The sequence below is a fragment of the Sphaeramia orbicularis genome, chromosome 16 (assembly GCF_902148855.1).
Source record: "Sphaeramia orbicularis chromosome 16, fSphaOr1.1, whole genome shotgun sequence".
NCBI lineage: Eukaryota > Metazoa > Chordata > Actinopteri > Kurtiformes > Apogonidae > Sphaeramia > Sphaeramia orbicularis.
In genome coordinates this window covers 10,366,470-10,375,277 of record NC_043972.1, presented here as the reverse complement: position 1 = coordinate 10,375,277, position 8,808 = coordinate 10,366,470, and the positions used below count along the sequence as shown (strand labels likewise).

Here is an 8,808-nt window from a genome sequence, read left to right as displayed (position 1 = left end):
GAAAAATTTAGTTTTTGGAAATTTTTGACGAATTTTTGAAATATTAAAAATGTCCTTTCCTTCTGATGGTCCTTATTTGGATGGTTTATAACAAGGGTGCCCAACCAGTCGATCGCGGTCTACTGGTAGACCGCGGACTGATCCCAAGTCGACCGCGAGGTGTGTAGGAAAAAAAAAAAGTTTTTTTATGACATGACAGGAAGTCATGTCATAAAAGTCAGGGCTGGATGTAAATGTAAACTTTTCTTTGTCTAAAATAAACTAAAAAACAAACAAACTAAAAATTACAAAAGAAAAAAAGAAAAGAAAAAAAAACAACATCCCCCCAAGTAAATCACACGCCCTGATGACATCATTGAGCGACTTTTAGGACAGCCAATAGCTACTTTCCTTACCGATGAGTTGGTAACACTGCAGGAAGTTGACCGCTGTCAACAGTAGCTAGCAGCTAGCGACTACAGTGGTTACACACCCCTAAACATCAACATGGCTGAGGGGAAACGAGCCAAGACCTACCATTTTCACCCTGAGTGGGAGCAAGATTATTTTTTTGTTTATTCTCATTCAAAGCCTGTTTGTTTGATTTGCAATACAACGGTGGCATTGGCAAAGAAAGGGAATCTGGAGTGGCATTTCAAAACGGTACACAGGAGCTATGAGAGGGATTTCCCTGCAAAAACACTTTTACGTGCCACAAAAGTGCGGGATTTGAAAGCACAGCTTGCAGCACGGCAGTCAATCTTCACCACACCGAAGACCCAGAGTAAGGCCGCAACTATTGCTTCCTATCGGGTCAGTCACGTCCTTGCCAAACATAACAAGCCATTCAAAGACGGCGATATTGTGAAGGAAGCCTTTCTCGAGGCAGCGGATAGCCTTTTTGATCACTTTAAAAATAAAACAGAGATCGTGGATGCCATTAAAGGAGTGCAACTCTCCCGCAATACTGCTACAAGGTGGTGTGAGGGAATGGCTGTGGATGTGGAGGAACAACTCAGGAGGGATATTGATGCATGTGAGTGCTTTTCCCTCCAATTTGATGAGTCGACTGATATGGTGGATGTGGCACAATTGTGTGTTTTCATCAGAATGGTTTTTGAAGACATGAGCACCAAGGAAGAGCTACTCACCATTTTGCCATTAAAAGGACACACCAGAGGTGAGGATATTTTTAATGCTTTCATGGGATTTGTTAGCGGGACAAAACTGCCGCTCTTCAAGCTGATCTCCATCACAACTGATGGGGCGCCGTCTATGGTGGGCCGCACCAGTGGGTTCATTGCACTGTGCAAAGAAAGTGAATCTTTCCCGGATATCCTGAATTATCATTGTATAATTCACCAGCAAGTGTTGTGTGGAAAGATTTTAAATATGAAAGAAGTGATGGATGTTGCGATGAAAATTGTGTGTTCAGTTCGGGCCAGGAGTCTGCAGAGAAGGCTTTTCCGTGCTCACTTGGAGGAGAATGATGCTGAGCACACAGACTTGCTGCTTCACACGGATGTTAGGTGGTTAAGCAGAGGTAAATTTTTGGACAGATTTATGGAGCTGTTGCCTGAAATCAAGGACTTCCTGAGGCTTTCAAAACACATGGATTACCATACAAAGCTTGAGGACCACCAGTGGCTTTTAGATTTATCTTTCCTCACTGATCTCACCGGCGAGCTCAGTGAATTGAATTTAGAGCTGCAGGGTAAGGGTAAAGATGTAGTCAACATGATGAGTTCAGTGAGCACGTTTAAAAGCAAGCTAAAGCTGATGTCAAACAGGCTGCGGCTTGGTAACCTGTGCAACTTCCCTCACATGCAAGCAGAACTACAACGTCAAGGTAAAGGTGTGACACAGCTTGACAGTGCACGTTATGAGGAGCATGTTCAGAGCATCTCGTCAGAGTTTGAGAGGCGTTTTACTGACTTTGCATCCATCGAGCCTATCGCCAGCTATATGTGTTATCCATTTGGTGCAAGTATTGATGTTGGTGACATTGCCGCCAAAGTCAAATCACTTTTCGACTTTGAAAGCTCCACTCTTGAGGATGAGATTCTGACATTGCAAAATGACATTGAGATGAAAGCCAGATCAACATCCGCTCAACGTGGAGAGCATGTAGTGTTCTGGAAACTACTGGTGGCAGAGAAGTATCCCAATCTCAGAAGATGTGCTTTGAACCTGACAGCTCTTTTTGGATCAACTTATTTGTGCGAGTCTGCTTTCTCGCACATGAACATCATCAAGTCCAAGTACAGATCAACAATGACTGATGATCACCTTGCAGCCTGCCTACGCCTTGCAACCAGCTCCTACACTCCTAACTACGAAAAGCTAGCCTCCTCCTCCCAGTGCCAGGTCTCCCACTAAGGTAGGAAGTGATTTCCTTTTTTCAAACAGAGATCTACCTGTTTTATATCTGGTTTATTTTTCTGTTTGGTTCATATTAAGGTCAGTTATGGCTATTGCTCATCATGCAGATTGGTGTGTGTGTGTGTGTGTGTGTGTGAGAGAGGAATTTGTCTGTGTGTGTGTGTGTGTGTTTGAGAGAGGGCGGGTTTGTGATGTGATGTCTAATGGTTGTGTGACAACAACAAAACGTGTTGTGAGGGTAGTTACTGCAGGCTGGAAACGATCTGTGGGGGTTTGCGATGTTGACACTGGACTGGTAGATCTCAGGAGGTTGGCTACTTGAAAAGTAGCTCTTGGGACAAAAAAGGTTGGGCACCCCTGGTTTATAACATGGAAATGCTTACAGATAACAGTATAGTTATTGGATCTATTTTTCTTTAATGAAATCCTGTTTGTTCTTTCTGTTTTGCTCTCTGCGTTCTGTCTGTCTGTGTGTTTCTTGGTGTTTATCTGTTTTTATTTTTGCTGTTTATGCGTCCACTCACCAGTTCCTCACAGTGAAGGCTGTTTCTCTTCTGCACACGCCCTGTTTGACACATGACTAAATACAGCTGAGCGCCTTTAACCAGCTGACCTCCACCTGCCCTGACACTTCCTCTAAGACGGTGCTTTTCAACCTTGGGGTCGCGACCTCATGTGGGGTCGCCTGGAGTTCAAATGGGGTCGCCTGAAATTTCTAGTAATTGTGTTCTCTCTGGGTACTCTGGCTCCTCCCACCATCCAAAGACATGCACTGATAGGTTAATGGGTTAATCTAAACCGCCCATATGTGTGAATGTGAGAGTGATTGTTTGTCTCTATATGTGATGAAGTGGTCACATGTCCAGCGTGAACCCCACCTTCACCCATAAGTAGCTGGGATAGGCTCCACCCCTGTGAGCCTAGTGAGGATAAAGCGGGTTCAGAAAATGAATCAATGAATGATAAAAAAGAACAAAAAAAAACCCCTTACTCATAAAAATATACAGTGAGTTGACAGACAATCACATACATAAAAGACATGACAAACTGTGAGTCTGAAACTGCAGCACTGTGGTTCTGTTTATCTGTCAAATGTTCATTGTGGTCGGTTTCAGATGCTGCAGCTCTTTCATAATTCATAGTTTGAGTTCTTGTTTGTTCAGTATTAATTGTCAGCCTTGGAAATCCAAGCTGGACTGACTGTACATAACCTGACCAAGGAAAATCAAACACTCCCTTTGTGCAGTAATCTACACCTGGCTTTACTGCCTCTGTCCATAATAATATACATTATATAGACTAAATGTCCTCTAACATTAATGTTTATTTGCAACCAGACTGATCTCATGAAACTGCATTGTATGTAACGCTAGTTTATTGCATTTGGTGTGCTATACGTACACATTTTCATCCTTTCGCATGTTATTTAATGCCACTTGATGGTGTGTCAATGCGCTAGCCGCCAATCATGCTAATTGCTAACCCTAAACCTAACCTTAAACCTAGCCGCTTATCATGCTAATCGCTAACCCTAAACCTAACCCTAAACCTAAACCTAGCTGCTTATCATGCTAATCGCTAACCCTAAACCTAACCGCTAATCGCGCTAGCTAATCGCGTTAAAGGCGTGTGTGTTGCCCTTAAGGCATAATGTTAATTCAACTTTTATTTTGAAATGACTTTTATTTTGACATTTGTTGACATGAAACGAAGCACCAAAGTAAACAGCTATTGGAAGCTAACTACGAATCAATTATCTTTTCATGCAAGGAAGAGTTTAGCTGGTTGTATACGTGCAGCCTCTACGCTGCAGGGAGAACAACACAGCATGCTATTTTATGCGGTGTAAAGATACATATACTGAAAGCTTTAATGCGTACAGATAACACATCAATTAAAAGTGGCGTGTTATCTGTACGTAATTAATGATGTCACATTGTTGCAACATAGTATAGCAAACTATTACATGATCAAAAACAAATTAATTTTAGCTCCAAAAAAAATCTCCATTTTGAATGTCTGGGGTCGCCAGAAATTTGTGATGTTAAAATGGGGTCACGAGTCAAAAAAGGTTGGAAACCACTGGAGTATGATGTACAGCAGCTCGTCATTTATGACCCGTTAATGTAGTTTCCTCACCCACATAGTTTCACATATGCGGGACCACACACACATATGAAATAAACGTGTTGCCATGACGATGATGCCACCTCAGGACCTGATCTCCTTTGTGCAATTGATGCATGAGTTACTTTTCTTTTTAAAGTTGAAAAATATTAAGTTTCTGTTCGTGGACAAATCGACAATGGAATCCGTTTTTCTCGACTGTCAACAACAGTGTCCTGCTGTCTCCTGTGTCCTTTGATGGAGAAGTTGGTTGTTAGTTTACATTATATTAACTCTCAATCAACCCTGAGCATTGTAAAGAGGAGCTGATAATATTATTTATCTTGTTGTTTTTTTTTGTTGTGTTTTTTTTTCTCTTTTCTGTGTTTAATAGGTTTGTTGTATATATATATATATATATATATATATATATATATATATATATATATATATATATATATATATATATATATATATATGTATTCGTATTGTGTCTGTGTGGTTCCTTATATCTAAGTTAATGTTTATGTAAATGTATAATTTAAAAGGAAAATAATAATAATAATAATAATAATAATAATAATAATAATAATAATAATAATAATAATAATAAAGAACCTGGTATCCTGAGATGCTTCACTGTAAGCCCAGACTTTGTATTTACTAAAATGCTTTTATTACAATGTACTTAAATGATTTCAGTTTTATTACATTATTATAAAATATTCAGTATATTCTACTAATTTGTAGACATAGTCGAAAGTACGAAAAAGTTTAAGCTGAATGGATTTAAATCACTCAGTTTAAATCATGACCACACCTTCTTATCTCCACATTGTGGGTATTGGGCATGTTGTTGAAAATATATTATTTTTCTGTGCAGGGGTTCAGTGGGGTTGTGGTGTTAATGTTCATTTGGACTGAATGTGTGTATGTCTGTGTTTATTGGCCTTTTTGTGTTTGTTTTTGTATTTTTGTAGAGCTGCACCATGAGTCAGACCCATAGGAAGAACAATGGTTTCACTGTTCAGATATAATTGATTTAGTTTAATGTGAAACTCTAATCCTTGCCAAATTAAAATCACTGTCTGTTCTGGTTGATTACACTGTGCTAACTTTGTCTTAACTTTCCACCGCATTGCAATATATTAAGTTGAATAATTTCACAAAGCAATTGAAATTGCAATATGTTTAAATTAAATCTACTTGGAATTGAGTCCAATGAACTGATGATATTAAGTCGAATGATTATACAAAACAATTGACATTGCAACAAATTTTAAGTTAAATAAACTTGGCATTTAGTGTGTTGTACTTAAAATAGTAATTCCATTCGAATCAAGCATTTCAGTTTAATACACTCAAATTTTCATTACTTAAATTTTTTAAGGCAACGAGTTACCTCAGATTTTTTAATTGAACTCAACTTATCCGGTCTTACAGTGTTTCTTCATTAGAGCAGCTTCCACAGACGTTCAGGATTCCAGCCCAGAGGATACTGTGAAAGTTTTATTCCTAAAGATTTGTGCGTGCCTCTCTCGTCTGTCGTGGAAATACTAAGAACCCTCCAAGTTTCCTGGAATTGATTCTCACTACATTCCAATGAGTCGATGCCATGTGGCCGGACTGATTCAGAGTCCAGGTAAGACGGAGGAAACAGTCCAACAGTGAGAATGGGAGAATTCATAGCTCAACTTTGGATTTGTGTATTTTTACCTCCAGCTGGATCAGCATCGAAGCGTGCCGCATCAGCTGCTGAGAAAAACCCACAATTCAACATCAACTCTTGGCTACGGGAGTAAAAACCTGTGAGGTCACAAATTAGAAGCAGAAACAGAGGTGAACGTACAACCTCACATGCCAAATCCTTGACTTCTAAACGGTAACAAAAGCCTCTTCGGCTGCAAAAGATCGAACCGAAGTCTGATTCATCATCAAATTATCATCAGTGCGTTCATAACTTGGCCATTCGTGCGCCTCTTCACATCGCAGTATTCTCAAAATGCCGTGTTTTGGGAGCGTCGTCTGAACCCAGGCCATGTGTTTTTGGGCTTCAGACACATGGAGTTGCAGGAGGTATTGTGACTAACTGTGCGTCATTCATCCCTATTACTCACCAGACGCTCTGTGAGACACGACATTGCTTTCTCGTTCCTCAAAGGTTCCCATAGGAAGTGTTTCAACGACGAGATCAATCGCAGAAAGAAATGAAGCCAGTATTTCACCTGTTAGTATTTTACTGGATGTGGCGTCGTTAATTCACAGATCCAGGTGATGAACACCGGCCATTACTACCATATCGTTTTTTACCCGTGGAGTCGGGGGTGGGGGCGGGGGTGTTCATCCAGAAACACAGTGCTACGTGTCCTCATATGACCTCGAGGCCACGCTCCTGTAATTACACATCTGGTGGTTTTTAGACTTAATTCATTTCCTTTTTTCGTCGTCTTCATTAGCAATTTCTTCAAACATCTTCTTGGACAAAACTTCTGGTCGGATTAATTTCAAATTTTTAATGTGCAAAGTTTATTCACAGTTTGAAGAAATTTAGATTTTTGCATTTTTGATTCATATATTCATATTTTGATGGTTTATAACATGTAAATGGTTACAGTCATCAATATACTTCCTATTGATCACTGATTGGAAGTCATACATGGACTTTCATTTGGGTCCATGACCTTTGACCTTGGGTGACCTTATAGGGTCAAACTCAAGGTCACCAATGTCTACATTTCAACTAACTTCTCTCAAACTACCGGTTGGATTCATTTAAAATTGTATATGTCACTTCCTTGGGACAATGTCTACAAAGTTTCGTCACAGTTTTGAGAATTTTAGATTTTTGACAAATAAAAATGTGCCTTTCCTTCTAATGATCCATATTTTGATGGTTTATAACATGTAAACGGTTACAGATATCAATATAATTCCTATTGATCACTGATAGAAGTCATATATGGACTTTCATTTGGGTCCGTGACCTTTGACCTTAGGTGACCTTGAAGAGTTAAACTCAAGGTCACCAATGTCTAGATTTCAACAAGCTGCTTCTCCGGAACTACTGGTCGGATCCATTTCAATTTTTTATGAATCTTCTTTGGGACAATGTCTATAAAGTTTGTTCACAGTTTAAGAAATTTAGATTTTTGACAAATATTTGAAATTTAAATGTTCCTCTCCTTCTAGTGGTCCATATTTTGATGGTTTATGGGTTATATTTAAAAGTTAGCTTACATACATGAAAGTGGAGCTTTTTTCTCAACTACACAATGTAATTTTGTTTTGAAAATGGCACACCCCAGTTAAAAACAGTAAAAATCTTTCTTTATTTCCTTTATTTTAGTTGCATAATTTCATAAAAGCACCAAACATTGCATTATTGTCCTGGAAAATCTTAATAAATGAATCACAAATCCTCTACAGCTGAGCAGCTGCCTCACTGTAACATAAAGATGGGTTGAAATATTTTTTTCATGCCTCCAGACAGATTTATTTATTCTTTTTCGAGTCAAAAATGGCTGTTAAGGTTATAAAGAGTCGACCCCTGAGCTAGAACATGCAGAACCCTGGCTTTTTATGTATCTTCTTTGGGACAGTGTCATCAAAGTTTGTTCACAGTTTTGAAAAATTAGATTTTTAACTTTTTGACACATTTTTAAATATTAAAAATGTTCCTTTCCTTCTAATGGTCCATATGTTGATGGTTTATAACATGTAAATGGTTACAGATATCAGTCTAGTTCCTGTTGATCACTGATAGAAGTCATATATGGACTTTGATTGGATTAGTTCAGTTCTCCTCCAGTGAAAGTCCCACCCACAAGGGTCAAACTCAAGGTCACCAATGTCTAGATTTCAACAGTCTTCTTCTCTGAAACAATTGGTCAGATTCATTTTGAATTTTATGTATCTTCCTTGAAACAATGTCTATAAAGTTTGTTCACAGTTTTGAGAAGTTTGGATTTTTAAATTTATGACAAATTTTTGAAATATAAAATATGTCTTTACCCATAATCATCCATATGTTGATGGTTTATAATATGTAAATGGTTCCAGATATCAATATACAGTCTACTCTCGTTATACCGCCAATTTCCGTTCACGGCCAAATTGGCGGTATAGCGAAAATGGCGTTACAACGGGTTGCGTCCATAATGTGCATGTCTTTACTATACGATGTCTATGCTGCCTCCGTTAACCCGTTCTAATTGCGTTTCTAAATAAATCTTGATTCTGTTATGTTGTAAGGGATCATTTAAAGTGGGGAAACATTTTAAGCATTATTATACCGTGTCGGGAAATGACACCCCATCATCTTGAGGCTTTGGCTTAATCCCA

At 38.8% G+C, this 8,808-nt stretch overlaps 1 protein-coding gene across 1 annotated transcript; it reads left to right on the top strand.

The window, feature by feature from the left end:
* Nucleotides 1-486: 486 nt before the first annotated feature.
* LOC115435278 (general transcription factor II-I repeat domain-containing protein 2-like) lies at nt 487-2,358 on the top strand. The gene has a single exon (XM_030157579.1). The coding sequence runs from the start codon at nt 487-489 to the stop codon at nt 2,356-2,358; it is 1,872 nt and encodes a 623-aa protein (XP_030013439.1).
* The last annotated feature ends 6,450 nt before the right edge of the window (nt 2,359-8,808 follow it).

What these genes read in the sequence shown, in the direction of transcription:
- LOC115435278 (XM_030157579.1), top strand. Translation starts at nt 487, where the DNA reads ATGGCTGAGGGGAAACGAGCCAAGACCTACCATTTTCACCCTGAGTGG.